The sequence below is a fragment of the Phacochoerus africanus genome, chromosome 5 (genome assembly GCF_016906955.1).
Source record: "Phacochoerus africanus isolate WHEZ1 chromosome 5, ROS_Pafr_v1, whole genome shotgun sequence".
Taxonomy (NCBI): domain Eukaryota; kingdom Metazoa; phylum Chordata; class Mammalia; order Artiodactyla; family Suidae; genus Phacochoerus; species Phacochoerus africanus.
The window spans coordinates 117540685-117559791 of record NC_062548.1 but is presented as its reverse complement, the minus strand read 5'-3'; the positions used below and the strand labels follow the sequence as shown (position 1 = coordinate 117559791).

Sequence of the window (19107 nt, the reverse complement as noted above, 5' to 3'; positions counted from 1 at the left end):
ATACAAGGCAGAGCACCACCTTGTTCAACTTCAGCAGAGAGCCCTCAGCATTAGGTGATAGATGTTTTGATTCTGAGGTAGGGGTATGTTTTAGCAAGCAGGTGAATTCACGAATACAGCTGACCTTTGAACAACACGGGTGTAACTGCACAGGTCCACTTATACGTGAATTTTTTTCAACAGTAAATACTACAGTACTACACGATTCAGGGTTGGCTGAACCTGTGGATGAGAAACCACAGATACAGAGGAACTGCTATTTTGACTACGAAGCGGGTTGGTGCTCCTGATGCTCAAGCTGTTCAAGGGTTAAGTGTCTTGAATCCATGAATTGTGAGGATGAACTGTAATCTCTTTCAGGAAAAAGAATAGGAAAGAAGACTTCTTTTTTATGAGGTCAGCACTATGCTGACACCAAAGCCAGACAGACACTACAAGAAAACTACAGATTAATATCCCTCCTGTAAATGTCCCAAAGTCAGCAATATATAAAAAGTATAAACATACCACAACCAAGTGAGATTTCTTTTCCAAGGAATCAAGGCCAGTTCAAAATTTGAAAATCAACATAATCTACCATATTAAGAAAGCATTAAGAAAAGTAAAGCAAATGATCATTTTTAATTGATTCAGGAAAAGCATTTGAGGGAACTCCCACAGTGCTGCAGTGGGTTAAGAATCCAACTGCAGCAGCTCAGGTCACTTCGGAGACGTAGGTTTGATCACCAGCCCAACGCAGTGGGTCAAAGGATCCAGTGCTAAGCAGCTGCTGTGTAGGTCGAAGCTACAGCTCAGATTCAACCCTTGGCCCGGGCACTTCCAGAACACATATAGCCATAAAAAGAAAAGAAAAAAAAAGGAGTTCCCATCATGGCTCAGCGAAAACAAATCTGACTAGTATCCAGTATCTTGCTCAGTGGATTACGGATCTGGGGTTGCCGTGAGCTGTGGCGTGTAGGTCGCAAACGTGGCTCAGATCCCATGTTGCTATGGCTGGAGCGTAGGCCGGCAGCTATAGCTCCAATTTGACCCCTAGCCTGGGAATTTCCACATGCCACAGGTGTGCCCCTAAAAAGACCAAAAAGAAAAAAGGAAAAAAAGAAAAAAGAAAAAGAAACATACACTTCTGTTGTGTTTAGGAGCATTCTAGGACCTCCTAAACATGTGAAAACTTCAGGGGACTAAAAGCAGAACTTAAGTAAAGGCTTCTGCTGGAGACCTGGAAGTGACATAAGTTTATGTAGAATAGGTATGAAATGAGAAAAATGTGAACAATATGCAAAAAAAAAAAAAAAGCTCCCCACTCCCATCCTTTTCATTCAAGAGAACCCTACTCTAACTCTTACAACCTCGCTACAGCTAGACCCTTCAGGTCTCTACAATAAATCCCACAAACGGCCCAAAACAGAGATAACGATGTTATCGCTTTCATTAAAAACTGTCTACAGCTCCTAGAATAAAAACATTTTTCAGGAGTTCCTGTAGTGGCACGGTGGAAACAAATCCAACTAGGAACCATGAGGTTGCGGGTTCGATCCCTGGACTTGCTCAGTGGGTTAAGGATGTGGCGTTGCCATGAGCTGTGGTGTAGGTCACAAATGCGGCTTGGATCCTGCCACTGCTGTGGCTGTGGCGTAGGCCAGCGGCTGTAGCTTCAATTGGTCCACTAGCCTGGGAACCTCCATATGCCGCAGGTGCGGCCCTGAAAAGCAAAAAATTTCTACAATTTCAGCCCAACTTCTACAACTCTCCACATTGTGGCCTTATCTAAACCTTTTCTGGTCTTATCTTTCATTTCACAATATTCAAAGATAAATCAGCGTGCATCAAACATATGCTGTATTTTTCATCCTTCTCTCTGCTGGAATACCCTTACACATACTCACTTCTGAATACCCAGGACAAACCCTCTCTGAGACCAACCTTCCACCAAATTTTAGTATTACTGTTAGTTTGCTATTATATAACCTCAACAACACAAATCTATTGTGTGATTATGATTCATTATGAAACTTAGGTGAAAACAATACAAAGTTATCTCATAGTTTTCTGCGTCAAGATTCTAGGCATGAGTTTACAGGGTCTTCTGCTTAGGGTCACATTAGGCTGAACCTTGAAGTGACAGCTGGAAATGTGAACTTCTCTGAGGCTTGGGATACTTTTCCAAGCTTACTTGTTAGCAGGTTTCAGTCCTTTTCTGTTTTCTTGCTTGTTTTACTCAGCAATTAGAGGCTGCCTGTCATCCTTGCCACATGGGCTCCTCCGCAGCCGTTCACAAAGTGTAAGTCAAAAGAGTGGTGTTTGGGGCAGAATCTCCTGAAGCAAGAGACAGATCTTTCAGTGAGCTCCCCAATTTGTCCACAGCTACTTTAGATCCGGGTGTGTGTCCACAATGACCTTGGGGAAACAAGTGCAAATGGGGTCCCTGAGAGTAGAAGGCTTTTCATTAGAACTGTTTCAAACCTTTGCACCTACTTGCTAGGAAATACATCTTTATGACATTTAGTTTTCCCATTCAGAAACATAAAATGATCTACATTAACTTTTCAATAATATTAACAGTGCTTACAACACAGGAAGCATTATACAAAGAACTTTTCACACATTCTAGCCTAATCACCTAACACTTCAAATGATACATTCTATCATTATCTCTATATTTTAAAGTTGGGGGTGGGGGGAGTTCCTGTCCTGCCTCAGTGGAAAGGAATCTGACTAGTATCCATGAGGACACAGGTTAAGGGTTCGATCCCTGGCCTCACTTAGTGGGTTAAGAATCTGGCATTGCCATGAGCTGTAGTGTAGGTCGCAGACACGGCTCAGATCTGGCATTGCTGTGGCTGTGGTATAGGCCAGCAGCTACAGCTCCAATATGACCAGTAGCCTGGGAACCTCCATATGCTGCAGGTTGGCCCTAAAAAGGCAAATAAACAAACAAAGTTGGGGGAAATGGAGAACATTTAAATAGCGTAAAATCCCCAAACTCCAAATGTGGTCCTTAGACCAAAGCACCAGTATCACCTGCGAACTTGTTAAAAATGCAGAATCTCTGGCTACACTACAGACCTACTGAATAATAACATACATTATAATAAGCTCCCCGAGTGATTCTCATACATATTAATGTTTGAGCAATGGTTTAAGTAATTTGTCCATGCTCACACAATAAATTCAATAAATTAAAGAACCAATGGAATTCTGGTCATGGTGCAGCGGAAACAAATCCAACTAGGAACCATGAGGTTTCGGGTTCAATCCCTGGCCTCATTCAGTAGACTGAGGATCTGGCGTTGCCATGAGCTGTGGTGTAGGTCGCAGACGCAGTTTGGATTTGCTGCTGTGGTGTAGGCCGGCAGCTGTAGCTCTGACTGGACCCTTAGCCTGGGAACCTCCATAGGCGGCAAGTGCAGCCCTAAAAAGGGAAAAAAAAAAAAAAATCCGATCTAGATTGTTAAGGTTATTCCCAAGATGCTATTAAATAGTCCTATTTTCCTCATTATATCTTTCATAGATAATTAACGGTATATATGAAAAGTGTTTTTCTACATCTTTATCTTGTAATTCCTCTTTTTTTCACATCTTCTCTCTCCCCGGCCACCCTTCCCTCCCCCCCCCCACACACACGCAAACAATATAAAAAAAAATCCTTTCCTAAAAATCAATCTATTTTACAAGTATCATCCATTTAAACTTACAAAATTTGTCAGAACCACTCGAATCAGAGAGGAAACTAATCACTATAAACTAAAACCAATACATTAAAATTTTTATGTTACTAGTTAGAATAAGTCACTAACACCATTAAGCACTTTATTTGAAACTGAATATGGCTAAACCAGCTACTGAATAATTCAGACATCAGTGGGTTAAAAATTCAAGATGACTTGGGCCACTCCAAGCCGTGAACTCCAATGAAAGTCCAGTCTAAACATAGTATAAACTGGTAAATGTCAACAGCCAAAGAATTTTCATATGACAAGTCTTTCACAACATAATTTTTACTAAAAGACGAATCAAATTACTGAGAAGATACTATACTTAATAAGGTTTACAATGTCCTTCATGCCCAGCTAAATACATGTGTATATGCCATTAACTAGTTTTAGTTTTCAAGCCAGGTCAGAAATAAGAATTATCACAGAAACTTCCCTATGTCCAAATGTAATTCAAAAGGGTATTGGGAGGTTAAAAACCTTGATGTGTCTTGAAATAACTTTCTTTCACTAACAAGAGAGCTATTCAACCAGTTTTCCTCAGAAACAATACTTAATACAGTTAACTAACTTTACTCAAATTGTGCTCTCTTGAAAGTGATCTAGGAGTTTCCACTGTGGCGAAGCGGTAAAAAATCCAACTAGGAAACATTAGATTGCGAGTTAAATCCCTGGCCTTGCTCAGTGGGTTAAGGATCTGGCGATGCCGTGAGCTGTGGTTTAGGTTGCAGATGCGGCTTGGATCCCACATTGCTGTGGCTGTGGTGTAAGCTCCAATTAGACTCCTAGCCTGGGAACCTTCATATGCTGAGGATGCAGCCCTAAAAGGACAAAAGACCAAAAAAAAAAAAAAGAAAAGAAAAGAAAGTGAGAACAGCGTCTTCTCTTTTATCTCCAATAAAGAAAGGTGAAAAACAAAACAAACAAACAAAAAAATGTTGCATTCATGTGCAAAAAAGTGAGTTAAGCTCTACAAGTAGAAACATTTTTTTAAAAAAAAGTCCTGCCTTCAAGGAGCACAGTCTTAACTTATTTGTCTACAATAAAATATGTATTTTATTTAGGGAAGATAGGCCTTCAGGGCTAAATATTTTTTAAAAGCACTCAATTTATCATCTTTAAGTGAAAAAACCTTTTTCTTACTAGGACTCAAAACCCAGAAAAGCACACAAGGCAAAGACTGATAAATTTACTTACATTAACATAAAAAAAATGCCTGGGTAACACACACAAAAACCCTGCATAAATCAAGTCAAAAGCCAAAAACAGGAAAGAGAGCTGTGACACCTGTGACATCGACTACACCTGCATTGTCCAATAATAGGAGTCACTAAACAAATGCAGCCGTTTAAATTAATTAAAATTAAATAAAATTCAAAATTCAATGTCTTAGTCACACTAACCACAAGTGCTTAAAGACCACATGTGACTAGTGGCTAGTGTACCGGACAGCACAGATATAGAACATTTCCATTAAGTTCCACTGAACAAAACAACAAAAGAAATGCTTTGTCAGTATATCAAAATAGCAAAGAGTAAAGACTGATCTATTTCTTGGATTACACAGGAAAGTGGAAAAAACACGAACCTTTAAAATTTTGGAAGGGAAAATAAACTGACACAAACTCAAGTTCACAAACTCTCTCTTAACTATTCCATTCACACAAATGCACATAAACACACACTATACATGCATATACAACTATATGCCCAGATGTATACACTAAAGTATCTGTTACAAGAGGAAAAAAAAAAAGTGACTATTTTAAATGATGTTACACCCCAAAGCTATGTAATATTAACAAATCATTAAGAAGAAAGTAGATACATAAGTAATGGCATTAAAAGGCATCCATGACATTCTTAAAGAATGCAAAAAATGAGGAACTATATATAAAATATAGATAAGTATACATGTTTATGCGTATTTCCACATACAAGGTTAAAAAGTCCAGAAAGCTATATTCGAACTATCAACTACAGCTGATTTCAATATGGTAACTAAACAATTCTCAATATTTGCATATGCAGACTTCCAGTTAATCTAGATTTTCAGTATAGTAACACGTCCAAGATTAACTCTACATATTTCTGTTCTTTTATTTTTTTGTCTTTGTCTTTTTAGAGCCACCCTTGCGGCATATGGAGGTTCCCAGGCTAGGCGTCAAATCGGAACTGCAGCCACACCACAGCCACAGCAACTCGGGATCTGAGCCATGTCTGCAACCTACACTGCAGCTCACAGCAACGCTGGATCCTCAACCCACCAAGTAAGGCCAGGGATTGAATCTGCAACCTCATGGTTCCTAGTCAGATTCGTTTCCACTGAGCCTCGACAGGAACTCCTGCCTTTTTTTTTTTTTTTTTTAAATAAGGCTAGGGGAGCTCCCGTCTTGGCGCAGTGGTTAACGAATCCGACTAGGAACCATGAGGTTTCGGGTTCAATCCCTGGCCTTGCTCGGTGGGTTAAGGATCTGGCGTTGCCGTGAGCTGTGGTGTAGATCGCAGACACAGCTCGGATCCCGAATTGCTGTGGCTCTGGCGTAGGCCGGTGGCTACAGCTCCGATTCAACCCCTAGCCTGGGAACCTCCATATGCCGCGGGAGTGGCCCAAGAAAAGGCAAAAAGACAAATAAATAAATAAATAAATAAATAAATAAATAATGAGGCTAGGAGTTCCCGTTGTGGCACAGTGGATTAAGAACCCAACTGTAGCAACCTGTAGTTCAGTCGATCCCTGGCCCGGTACAGTCAGGTTAAAGGATCAGGCATTGCCATAGCTGCAGTGTAGGCTGCAGCTGAGGCTGACTGGATCCCCAGCCCATTAACTTCCATATGCCTTGGAAATGGCCTTAAAAAATAATAATAGTATTGATAATAATGAGCCTATATAAATGTAATAGTAACTCAATTTAAAGTAATACTAGGGAGTTCTCATTATGACTTGGCAGTAACAAACCCGACTAATATCCATGAGGACACTGGTTCGATCCCTGACATTGCTCAGTGGGTTAAGGATCCAGCATGGCTGTAAACTGTGGTGTAGGCTACAGATGCAGCCTGAATCCCAAGTTGCTGTGGCTGTGGTGCAGGCCAGCAGCTACAGCTCCAACTGGACCCCTAGCCTGGGAAATGCCATAGGCTGAGGGTGCTGCCCTAAAAAAAGAAAAAAAAAGAAAAAAACACTAAATTGCACACAAGTACAACCAATGAGGATGACCTCTATGAGATAGGAAAAGAAAGAAAACAGAACTAGTGGGGTATTCAGAGACTTTTGTAAAAAGGACAAAGACAGCAGGTTTTAACAAATCTTACTGATCAGTTCCCTGTAGTTACATCTTCCACACTGGCCCCCTTCCAGACAGATTTTAGAGAAAACATAATGCCCTTTCACAGACAGCAAAGCTGCACAGCTTTTTAAGAGTAGATAGATGCCGTAGGTAAGGAAACGTTAAGGACTTCTGCAAATGTGACATCATTTTCTTAGCTCCTGTCATAATTCTAGGAGATGTAGCAGCAGCACCTTCCACAGAAAATTTTAACTTACGTGTTCAAAAAGACTTTTTTTCCCCCTTAGTTTGTGGGCTTTCAAGACAGTAACATAAGATCAGGACAGAAGGAAGGATGAAGTGAGAAAAATAATACAAGACTCAAGAACAAAGCACTGGGGAACTTTAGTTCACCACTGCCACAAGAATGAAGATCTCTCAAGCAAAGAATGTTAAATCAAATCACCTAGTAGAGACCTGCAGGTGGCAATGTCATAAATGTATCAAATATCTTACAATGTTATGTCAATTACACCTCAATAAAGCTGAAATTAAAAATGGAGTTCTCACTGTGGCGCAGCAAGTTAAAAATCTGACTAGTATCCACGGAGACAGGATTTGATCCCTGGCCTTGCTCAATGGGTTAAGGATCCGGCGTTGCCACAAGGTGCAGCGTGGGTCACAGATGAGGCTTGTTTTTTTGTTTGTCTTTTCAGGGCTGCACCTGTACCATATGGAAGTTCCCAGGCTAGGGGTCAAATCAGAGCTGTAGCCACTGGCCTACGCCATAGCCAAGGCAACACAGGATCCGAGCAAGTCTACAACCTATACCACAGCTCACGGCAACACTTGATCCTTTAACCCACTGAGTGTGGCCAGGGATCAGATCTGAGTCCTCATGGATGCTAGCCGGGTTCGTTACAGCTGAGCCACAACAGGAATTCCATAGGTGTGGCTTAGATCTTGCATAGCTATATGGCTGTGGCATAGGCTGCAGCTCCATTTCGACCCCTAGCCTGGGAACCTCTGCATGCCCCGGTGGAGCAAAAACAAAAACACAACAAAAAAACAATATTACAAAAACAAGATTCCTGAATATTTTTCCAAGATGCACACTCTCTCCCGGAAATTCTAATACAACCACAAATACATTACAAATACAGTTAAAGAAATCTGGCCTGGTCAACAGAGATCCAAAGAGACATCACAGGCTTGGCCATACTCCTAGCCTTATTTTTGTATGAAGAAAATTATCCATGGTAGAGTTTAAGAATACAGGAGTTCCCATTGTGGCTCAGAGGATCAAGAACCTGACATAGTGTCCATGAGGATTCGGGTTCAATCCCTGGCCTCACTCAGTGAGTTAAAGATCCAGTGTTGCTGCAATGAGGTCTCAGATGCGGTTCAGATCCAGCTGTAGCTGTGGTGCAGGCTGGCAGCTGCAGCTCCAATATGACCCCTACCCGGGGAACTGCTATATGTCACAGGTGCAGCCTTAAAAAGGGGGGAAAAAAGTAATGAACATTTCTAACAGGTATGTTTTTCCTAGTGTGTATTTTATTATTATTTTTTCTAATCATTACATATATTTTACCATTTTATTTTTTAGTAACTCATTTTCAATACTTTCACATAAAAGTAATTAGCCTGAGAGTGTTACTCATTTTAACAGTAATTTTCTGGGAGTTCCCTGGTGGTCTAGTGGTTCAAATTTGGAGATCTCACCACTGTGGCCTGGGTTTAATTCCTGGTCTGGGAACTTAGATCCCACATCAAGCCCGCTAGCACACTGTGGTCAAAAAAGAAAAAAAAAAGAAATTTTCTGTCTTCCATCTTATTCCCTCAAGTTAAATAACTTCAGGTAAATGACGTAAATAAAAAATGTACTTTCAGAAGTTCCCGTCGTGGCTCAATAGTTAACAAATCCGACTAGGAACCATGAGGCTGCAGATTCGATCCCTGGCCTTGCTCAGTGGGTTAAGGATCCGGCATTGCCATGAGCTGTGGTGTAGGTCGCAGACACGGCTCAGATCCCACGTCGCCGTGACTGTGGTGTAGGTCAGTGGCTACAGCTTCAGTTAGACCCCTAGCCCGGGAACCTCCATATGCCCTAGAAAAGGCAAAAAGACAAAAAAAAAAAGTACTTTCAAAACAGTATTAACCACTAAGTGAAATACAAACAAAAAAAAAGCCCACTTTTTCTTCAGTCTACAAATAAAATTCTAAAGATTTACACTACTCTGCTATGCTTCTCACCTCTAACACCCATACTTCACTTCCTGTATCTGACCTCTTAACTCCCCAAAGATACCCAAAAGCACCTCTCATGCAATCTCTAAGGTCTGCCTCTCTGTCCGTCCATCTATAATCACAACAAATCCGTCCTAAAAGGAACTTTTTTTTCCCTTTTAATACTCCCCTTGATGTAGTGGGTAACAAGGGGAAAAATCAAAAAGAAAACAGTATCAATAAGATTACACTATTTCGAAAGCTCTGTTTTGCAAAAAAAGCTAAATTCTGCAGGGATGTTACCAAATATTTACATAATACAATGTCTTCTATTTTTTTTTTAAGGAATGAGCATTAACTTTGAATATAGTTCTAAAGTCAGTGCAATGGTTCTTAGTGTCTCTGGCTTATTACAAATTTTTCTATTTAAATTGCATCAAACATGCCTCCACAGATCTCTCATCCAAATCATTTCATCACCACTATTATTGTCACCTTTAAAATTTAAAACATATAAGACTGTTAACTAAATACTTGAATCATACTTTTTTTTTTTTTTTGGTCTTTTGCCTTTTCTAGGGCCACTCCCTCGGCATATGGAGGTTCCCAGGCTAGGGGTCGAATCAGAGCTGTTGCTGCCGGCCTACCACCACAGCCACAGCAATGAGGGATCCGAGCCGCGTCTGCAACCTACACAACTCACAGCAAGGCCAGATCCTTAACCCATTGAGTGAGGCCAGGGATTGAACCCACAACCTCATGATTCCTAGTCGGATTCGTTAACCACTGAGCCATGACGGGAATTCCAGAATAATACTTTTTATAACTAGTATATTTATATAAAATATAAGATCAGTGGGAACACAATGAGCATTCAAGTTCAGCTGAATCTCAACTCCATTATTTCTCTGTCCTTAATTATTGGAACCAGTCTATAGCCTATTTTTAATCAGCCTTTCCGAGTAATTTTATAATTATATAATAATTATGAATCTTATTTTGCCTTTTCAGATTGTTCATAGAAATCTTTTTCTTTTCATGGCCACACCTGTGGCATATGTAAGTTCCTGGGCCAGGGGTCAAATCAGAGTTGCAGCTGGGGCCTACACCACAGCAACAGCAACCCTGGACCCAAGTCACTTCTGTGACATACGTACACTGCAGCTGTAGCAACACTGTATCCTTAAACCACTGAGCAAGGCCAGGGATCAAACTCACATCCTCACAGAGATAACATCTGGCTCTTAACCCACTGAGCCACAATGGCAACTCACATAGCAATCTTAATATCAATTTGCAACTCTCACACACACACACTCTAAAACACATATGTATATATACATTAGTAATTGATTAAATATATCTGTTGTTGTATTATTGGTCAAGAATATGAATCCAATCTAATAACACTCGCTAAAACTGGACAGCTCTACAACGCAGGTACCAAGAACACAACAAGAGGCAGATACTCCCTTTCTGAAACTCTGGTTCCTAAAACATTTGACCTTAATGCCTATGAAATAAGTTTAAGACTTCTTTCTCCTGGTCCTCTCGATCTTATCAATACTCACACGGTTTTCTAATTTAGGTCAAAGTTACTCCCATTTGTCAAACCACTCATCTTCCAATCTCATTACTCTGCAGTCTGAAAACATGAAAGATTTACTCCTGTCTATTCCTCTCACATTTACTTCTACACAGTCCCCCTACAAACAGAAACCTTTTTAACACTGAGGTTTAGTGTAATTCCTCACTATAGAAATGATAAAACAAAAAAAGAGTAGTGTTTTCTAGATTTTGGCTACAAGAAAAAAATAAATTTCAGTGTCTCTAGTCTCTTCCTAAAATTCATTTTTATTTAGACTGAAGTCTTATGCATGTGCCAGAATTAAATAAAAACACCAAGCTACTAATACACTAACCCCGTCAAGAACTCACTCAGAGCTCTACTGATTAAGCTAGAATTCCATCTTTGAAATACTAACTTTCACAGAGCTAGCTATGGCATGAAATGCTTATTAAAAATGAGCGGATATTCTGATTTATTATAGGAAAATCTAAACAGTAGATGCAAATTTTTCCTGTCACAATCTCCCAATGACTAGATTATTTTATCCAGAGATAATTCAAAAAGTACTCTTAAGCTTCTAGACTTAAAATTAATTAACATAATTAATTAGGAGTAGGATTTGCTTACATATAATAATGAAGTTTACCCTCTCTTTTATTTTTTATTTATTTATGTCTTTTTTTGCCTTTTCTAGGGCAGCTTCCCAAGGCATATGGAGGTTCCCAGGTTAGGGGTCTAATCGGAGCTGTAGCAGCCAACTTACGTCAGAGCCAAAGCAACGCGAGCCAAAGCAACACGGGATCCGAGCCGCGTCTGCAACCTACACCACAGCTCACGGCAACGCCGGATCCTTAACCCACTGAGCAAGGCCAGGGATCAAACCTGCAACCTCATGGTTCCTAGTCAGATTCATTAACCACTGGGCCATTACAGGAACTCCTACCCTCTCGTTTCATAAAAGAGATTGTAAAGTAGTATTGATCAGGTACAACAGTAGAATAGTCTTTTGTGAAGGAGCAATTTCCCCACTATCAAAAAAAAAATTATTTCTAGAGTTTTTTCTTTAAGTCGGTTTAGAGGGAAATGGCCAATGGTCACAATTATCAAGACATATTGTAGGTGAAAACACTTAACAAATAAATGTGCTTTTTATTTATTCATCAACTTTTGTACCTTTCCAACTAAAATAGACATACAAGTTTAAGACTCATCAACCCTCTAATGCATAACGTTTACAAAACAAATGCACAGGGGTTACCGTCGTGGTGCAGTGGTTAACGAATCTGACTAGGAATCATGAGGCTGCCGGTTCAATCCCTGCCCTTACTCAGTGGGTTAAGGATCCGGCATTGCTGTGAGCTGTGGTGTAGGTTGCAGACGCAGCTCGGATCCCGCGTTGCTGTGGCTCTGGTGTAGGCCGGTGGCTACAGCTCCGATTAGACCGCTAGCCTGGGAACCTCCATATGCCTCAGGAGTAGCCCAAGAAATAGCAAAAAGACCAAAAAAAAAAAAAAAAAAGCACAAGTAGCACCCAGATTGGGGGAAATAAATTCAAATTCAGGGCTCTGAGGGATGAAACACATGATTTATTTCCTTCTTGATACTAAAATCCTAGAGCTTTAATATATATTACTTTTCCCACAATTAACATATATTACTTTTATTTAAACTCCCCTTTAAAAAATAAACCACACAACTCTTCACTTAGAAGAGTGCTCCACGTTGTACAAGTATTATTGACATGATTCACCATTAAGATTATGCTTCCACTCATTCTCACTTCCAACTCTAAATGCTGTTTTGTGTCCCACAACTTCTCTGCTGCACTCTCAAAGATGGAATGAACCTGACTTTCTCTAAACGTTTCATTTCTACATACATGCACGCTTTTAAATTTTTTCATGAAACAAAACTTCTCACTCATCCTCAATATTCTATTTTTTAAAACCTACTTCTAAACTTCACAATAATAAATTTAGAAAAGGGGAAAAAAAGGATGGTTTTATCCACTACAACTTCGTGAGGCCATCGCTTTAGCTACGGAAAAGTCAACGCCCAGTAAACTACACGTCCCACCATGCATTGCTGCCTTGTTCAGAGTAGGTCTCTACGGAAACAGAAAAAAAAAAAAAAATTCTACAAGTCCCACCTGTTACTTCGTTTCTAAACACCTCCAGCACTTTCAGCTGCAGCAGCAAACATAAAACAAGAGCCTCGTGACCTCCGGCCGGTTCCGGGAGCCCAGACAAGCAGGGGGCCCGGGGTCAGGCGGCAGATCGGCTACAGCGGGTGGGTTCTACCCAGCGCCAGCGCTCCCCTCTTCTTTCCGGGGCTGGGTGCACGCACAAGCCTTCTCCTATCTGCATCCAATGGGGGCTCTTCAGCCGCAAAAGGGAGAAGAACCGGTTACTGTGCAAGCACAACAGACTTCCCCATGCCGGGGCGGGGGCTACCACGGAGTCGGGGTGAGAGCGTCGCGACCCAGAGAGCAGCTTCAAAACACCAAGAGGATTCGTCGCAGAGCAGGGAGAAGCCACAGCCCCGCGGCGACCCTCTTCCGCTGGCGCCTCCATTCCCACAGGGACCACAAACCCGACACTAACCGCCGCCCTCGCCGCGCGGTTTTTTGCCCCCTCAGTCGAGTGGCAGGACCATTGACCCCCCCCCCCGCCCCCGCCGCTTCCCCTGCGACCGGTGGGCGGAGAAGGAACGAAAACCTCCTGGCTTTCCACTCCGCTCCCTCCTCCTTACCGTCTTGGCGGCCTCCGCCCAGGTCCTGCCCTTCTTCCTACGGCCCTTTTCCCTCATGTCGGGTCTTGAACTGACTGGGAGGCTCCCGTGTCCGGGCTCCAGCCGCCCTCCCTGCCTGCTCTGCCCTGCGCTGTTTTTCCCGCGGTGCCGGGAAAGGTGGGAGAAAGGGGAAGTCAGGCCAGAGGAGCACCCAAGCAGAGGAAGCGGCGGCGGTGGTGCGCGGGGTGGGGGTGGGGGGGAATCTATGAAGCGGCCGGTCCTCCTGCTGCCGTTGCCACTGCTACCGCCGCTGCCATATTGGGTCCTTACTGTACAGGCAGCCGCTACGGTCATGTGACCGCTCCCGCGCGGCCGTCACTACTGTACGCAGCCGGCCGCGCGAGCGAGCGCGCGCGCGCTCCCGCCACCTGCGCCGGGCTGCGGAGAGAGCGAGCCAGCAGTACCCGGCGCCTAGCCACGCCCCCGCCCTTCCGCTCTCCGCCTCTCCTCGCGAGCTTGCGCAAAGGGAAGGACCGACGCTGCGCTGCGTCGGGCGTCCTGCGCTTACGCCTACAGCAAAAACCTGCGGAAGCGGAACTTGATCCGTCCCGGAAGGTTTATTGAGCGGATTCTGACCGCGGTGGGAGGGCGTTACGGTGACTTTGTAGACATAAGCCTGGGGAGAGCCGTGCTCTTCCTTCTAGCAGCGACCCTTCCAAGTATCACTTTCAATGAGCCTCGAAGTTGCGTTTTTTTATTTGTCTATGTTCATTTTCATAAAGGCTATCTTTTTGAAGGTTTGCAGTAATTCTCGCCTATCTGTTTATGCCATCTGATAGATGAAGCAATTTGAGTTTGAGTGACTTGCTAAACTCACGAGTCTGGAATGCGGTGAAACCAAAAAATCAAATTACCGCCTCAGAGTCCTTTCCGTCTCCCCAGAGTGCCTCTCAAACTTAGGTGACCTTTATTTTAAGGCCACCAATAACTACATTCACACTTTTACTTGTGAATGTCTCATCAAGGACACAAATGGTGTCTTTTTTATCTGCGTGAGCTCAGTCCCTGGCACAGTGCCTGTACATATCAGGCGCCCAGTAAATATTTGCTGAATGATTCAGCTGTAGCTGTAGTCAGAAACCATTATTTGTAATGACCTTAACTGCCTCCTGAAAGATTCAGAATGTGGCATCTTCCATCGTAATGTCCTTGTCTTGATACTTTGCAAAAAGGGCAGTAATGCCTACTAATCTCCCAAATCCACCTGCTTCCAGAAGCTGCTTCCGGTCTACTAAATTTACTATGTTCTAAAATAAGACTGAGAGTTGGGCTGCCTCTTGGGAGAAAAGACAGTTGAGAACAATACTTATCTTGGAGTCCAAGGATGCGTTTCAGAAGCTCATGGGCCCTCTAAAATTATGGAAAGTATTTTGTATGTGTTAGTTGTGTATTTTTTGAGAAGAGGATTCATAACATTTCGTCATTTTTTCAAAAGGAGTCTTTTACACACGTACACAAAGTCTTAAGAGGGCGTCTGAGAAGGCTTCTGGAAACTTCTTTATCTTTCCCCTTCAACCATTGACAGTCAAACAGCCCCATATCAGCAATTGATACGGTCATGTTTTCACCAATTTCTTTAGTGATAGCATGATCCATAACACTCAAGGGATGTACCGTCTCCCTCTAAAGCCTAGGTCTATACTACGTTCAAGAAGCAGCTCTCCATTCCTAGCCATTGCCTGGGACTTGTCATCTAGCCCTGTTGCCTGAGAATTTTTCCTCAGCTTGTTTTCAGATCTTGCTAGGACAGATATTCCCGCTGTCCTTACTTTGCTTTTCTGGAGCTCCATTCCCAGATTTTAATTTCAAGGGTAGGGGTTGTGGTAATGCAGTTCCTACTTTTTAAACTTCAACAGATCTGGATAATTTTGTTGTTATTATTATTAATAATAATGAATTATAATTCCCCAGAGACTATGTTCTAGTGTGTATTGATTCAATTTGTTATGCCTATTTGCCTCTCTCACATCATTTTCATTCAGTTCTGGATTTCCCTAAATGTTCTACCTCTACTCCCACCCTACTCAAACCCATCCTTCAAAGGATGCCAGATCTTACTTCTTAAAAACCCATCCTCCCCCACAGCGACACTCTCCGTAATTCCTAATCAGGCCAAATTTCTTAGCTCTGCTTCTACTTTTGCCTCTTCATTTCATTGATACTACTGATTCGCATATCGTATAAAAATCATTGGCCACCAGGTGTCTTTATACTTTGCAAAAAGTGTAGTAATGCCAACCAATCTCCCAAGGGCAGGATCCATGCCCACCCAGCAAAGCCAGGGATCAAACCTGCATCCTCATGGATTCTAGTCGGATTCGTTTCCACTGTGCCAGGAAGGGAACTCCCATGGTACAAATTTAATCCCTGCCCTGAAAACATCCACGTGCCAAAAAAGAAAAAAAAAATGAAATATATGATCTTTCCAGAGTAAATAAAGAAACCTCTTTTCCCTACCACCTTACCCTACCAAATTATTTTTCCTTTTTTTCCCCCTCTTCTTTTTTTTTTCAACCTGCTGCACCCCAAGAGAACTCCCCCCATTATTTTTCTCACTGTGGAGACTCAGACTGACTGATCTGTGATCATTTTGCCTCTCAGAGGTTGGGTGGGCCACTTAAACATTTTAAGCCTCAGTTCTCTCTACTAGGGGTTATTATGAGGTCTGCGTGAAGTAATAGATGTCAAGTGCTTAGAACAGCACCTGGTACAGTGTAAGCCATCAATTAATGTTAACTATTGTAGTTTATATATTATTATATTTATTATGCAATAAATATATAATATTTTTTAATTTATAAATTTATTATAAGTTATTATAATAAACTCTGACCAGAAAAGAGGACAAAAGTAAAACATCTGAACTCTTCTTCCCTCCTGCAAAACTTATAAGTAGCTGTTTCCATTTCTGTACTATGCAACAAGATTTAGCTTACTTGGTGACTGGGCCAGGAAGAGGAAAAGATAGCAAAGGAATTGACTGTTGAATGTCTGCTACATACCTGGCAATTTATATGAGGATATGATGATTGAGAAACTTTTCAAGAAATAATGCTTTGAGGGGAGTTCCCGTCGTGGCGCAGTGGTTAACGAATCTGACTAGGAACCATGAGGTTGCGGGTTCAGTCCCTGCCCTTGCTCAGTGGGTTAAAGATCCGGCTGTTGCCGTGAGCTGTGGTGTAGGTCGCAGACGCGGCTCGGATCCCGCGTTGCTGTGGCTCTGGTGTAGGCCGGTGGCTACAGCTCCGATTCGACCCCTAGCCTGGGAATCTCCATATGCCGCAGGAGCGGCCCAAAGAAATAGCAAAAAGACAAAAAAAAAAAAAAGAAATAATGCTTTGAGGGACAATTTCTGCCAACTACTAATATGACCTTGAAATGCTCAGTCCAATTCAATTAAACATATGACTTTTGTATCTTTCAACCATGAGCCAAACACTAAGGACCAGAAATTAGTGCAAGACAGCAAAACAGGGAGGACAAGGACGGCAGCTGTCATGCTCATTAGTATATTTTCGGTGTCTAGAGGGTCACCTTGTAATAGGAGATCTCAATATAATTTTATTAAATGAAAAAGCAGATGAATGAATAAATGAGCACGACAGAGCCCCTACTCCCAAGTAGCTCATGTTAAAGTAAAAAAAACTTATAAACAAATTAAATACCACATATTGTCATACATGCCATCATAAACATATATGCACTATCCTAAAGTGACAGAGACCAAAAGGTAATAAATTCCGTGGGGATTAGAGCTGGGGAGGATGTCCAGCAAGACTCTGAGGAGGAGAACTTTATTTTATTTTATTTTGCTTTTTAGGGCTGCACCCACGGCATATGGAAGTTCCCAGGCTAGGGGTTGAATCAGAGCTACAGTTGCTGGCCTATGCCAGAGCCACAGCAACGCCAGATCCAAGCCACATCTGCAACCTACACCACAGCTCACAGCTAGGCCAGATCCTTAACCCACTGAGCAAGGCCAGGGACTAAACCCGAGTCCTCGTGGATACTAGTCTGGTTTGTTACCACTGAGTCACTATGGGAACTCCCTCACTAACTTTAATTTGTCACCTATGACTTTGTCACCAACAGAAACCACAGATATTTTTCATATTATACTACAGAAATAAGTTTATATTTATCATAACTTCACAGCGTCAATATTACTAAACCTGCCACTAGATCATGTTACTTGAGGCATTAGCAATGAACCACCTAGGAGTTCCCATCCTGGGTCAGCTCAGATCCCACATTGCTGTAGCTGCAGTGTAGGCCGGCAGCTGTTAACTCCGATTCAACCCCTAGCCTGGGAACTTCCATGTGCTGAGGCTGTGGCCTTTAAAAAAAAAAAAAAATCAATGAAGCACCTATATCACCTATATCACTATATCACAAGTTTGTCTTTCTAATAAGCTGATAACTCTTATTTCTATATAAATGTCTTTTTTGTAATCGTATGTATTTTATTTACACATTGAAAGAGATTCTGAGAAGGGGTCCATAGCCTTCAACAAATTGCCAAAAGAATCCATGGTAGATAAACAAAAACACAAATGCAAAAACCGGTGGTAGGGTGGTTAGGAACCTCTATTCCAGAGTCAGAGCAAATGAATGTAATCCTAATTTCATCACATAACTGTGTAACTTCAGGCAAATTAAAAAATAATCTTTCTTGGCTTCAGGTTTCTCATGTGGAATATACATATAATATTGATAGTGTTGCATACATTTATTGCAAAGATAAAATACACATGAAGAGCTTAGAATAATGCCAGTGTATAAACATTCATTCACTGATGATATTATAACCCGTCCAAATCTTGGTTGGTTGGATCTGTAGAAAAGCCAACAATCCTTTAAATCCAGCATTCCTCGAGACCCTAGCCTATTCATGACGATTTCCCTGAGTGCTGATGAAGGCAACAGCCACCAAAAGAGTCCTCATTTTCTCTCTTCCCTTTTGTTTATAAGTCAATTTAAGGATCAATGAAGAGTCAACACAAGGTTTTCATTTTCTGCAGGAAAAAAAAAAAAACCTAAACAGGCAACTTCCAGAGAATTAAGGCTGATGTATAAACACAGATTTTGTTGATAGACCCCCATAGAAAATATCCTGTTCCGATTTCTCTAAAGCAAAAATCTGGATGCTATTGACAGACGTGAACTAGCTCACTTCATGGGCATGAAGGGAAAACCAGAGCCTGTACTGAACTGTGCTGAACTGCAGGTGGTCAGAGACTCAGAGATGCAGGAAGCAGGAAGGAAGGCGGAGGAATTGGAGGCCCGCCAGGAGCAAGCTGGGAATAGCCAGGCTGTGCTGCTCCTTAGTTACCATGGGCTTTGTCCAGCCAGATGTCCTCAGCATCTCTTTGGTTTTCTGCCTGCAGAATTTGACTATTCATTCTGCCGTTTTCTTAAATTCTATCCACATTCACAAGTACTCCTCAGAGGCCAAATACATGTTTCAATGTTCATCCTAGCAAGAGAGATTTTTTATTTTTTTTTTATTTTTATTTTTTCCATAGCTTGGGATACA

At 41.9% G+C, this 19107-nt stretch overlaps 1 protein-coding gene across 2 annotated transcripts in view; it reads right to left on the bottom strand.

Moving 5' to 3' along the window:
* Positions 1-13829, bottom strand: part of ASXL2 (ASXL transcriptional regulator 2) — a 141176-nt gene extending 127347 nt beyond the window's left edge. Inside the window, exon 1 of one of the 2 annotated variants that reach the window (XM_047782485.1) lies at positions 13533-13829. In XM_047782485.1, the coding sequence (XP_047638441.1) occupies positions 13533-13589 (57 nt within the window). In that variant the 5' untranslated portion in view covers positions 13590-13829. The remainder of the gene's footprint in view (positions 1-13532) is intronic. The other variant, XM_047782484.1, reaches the window with a different exon arrangement.
* Between the last annotated feature and the right edge of the window lie 5278 nt (positions 13830-19107).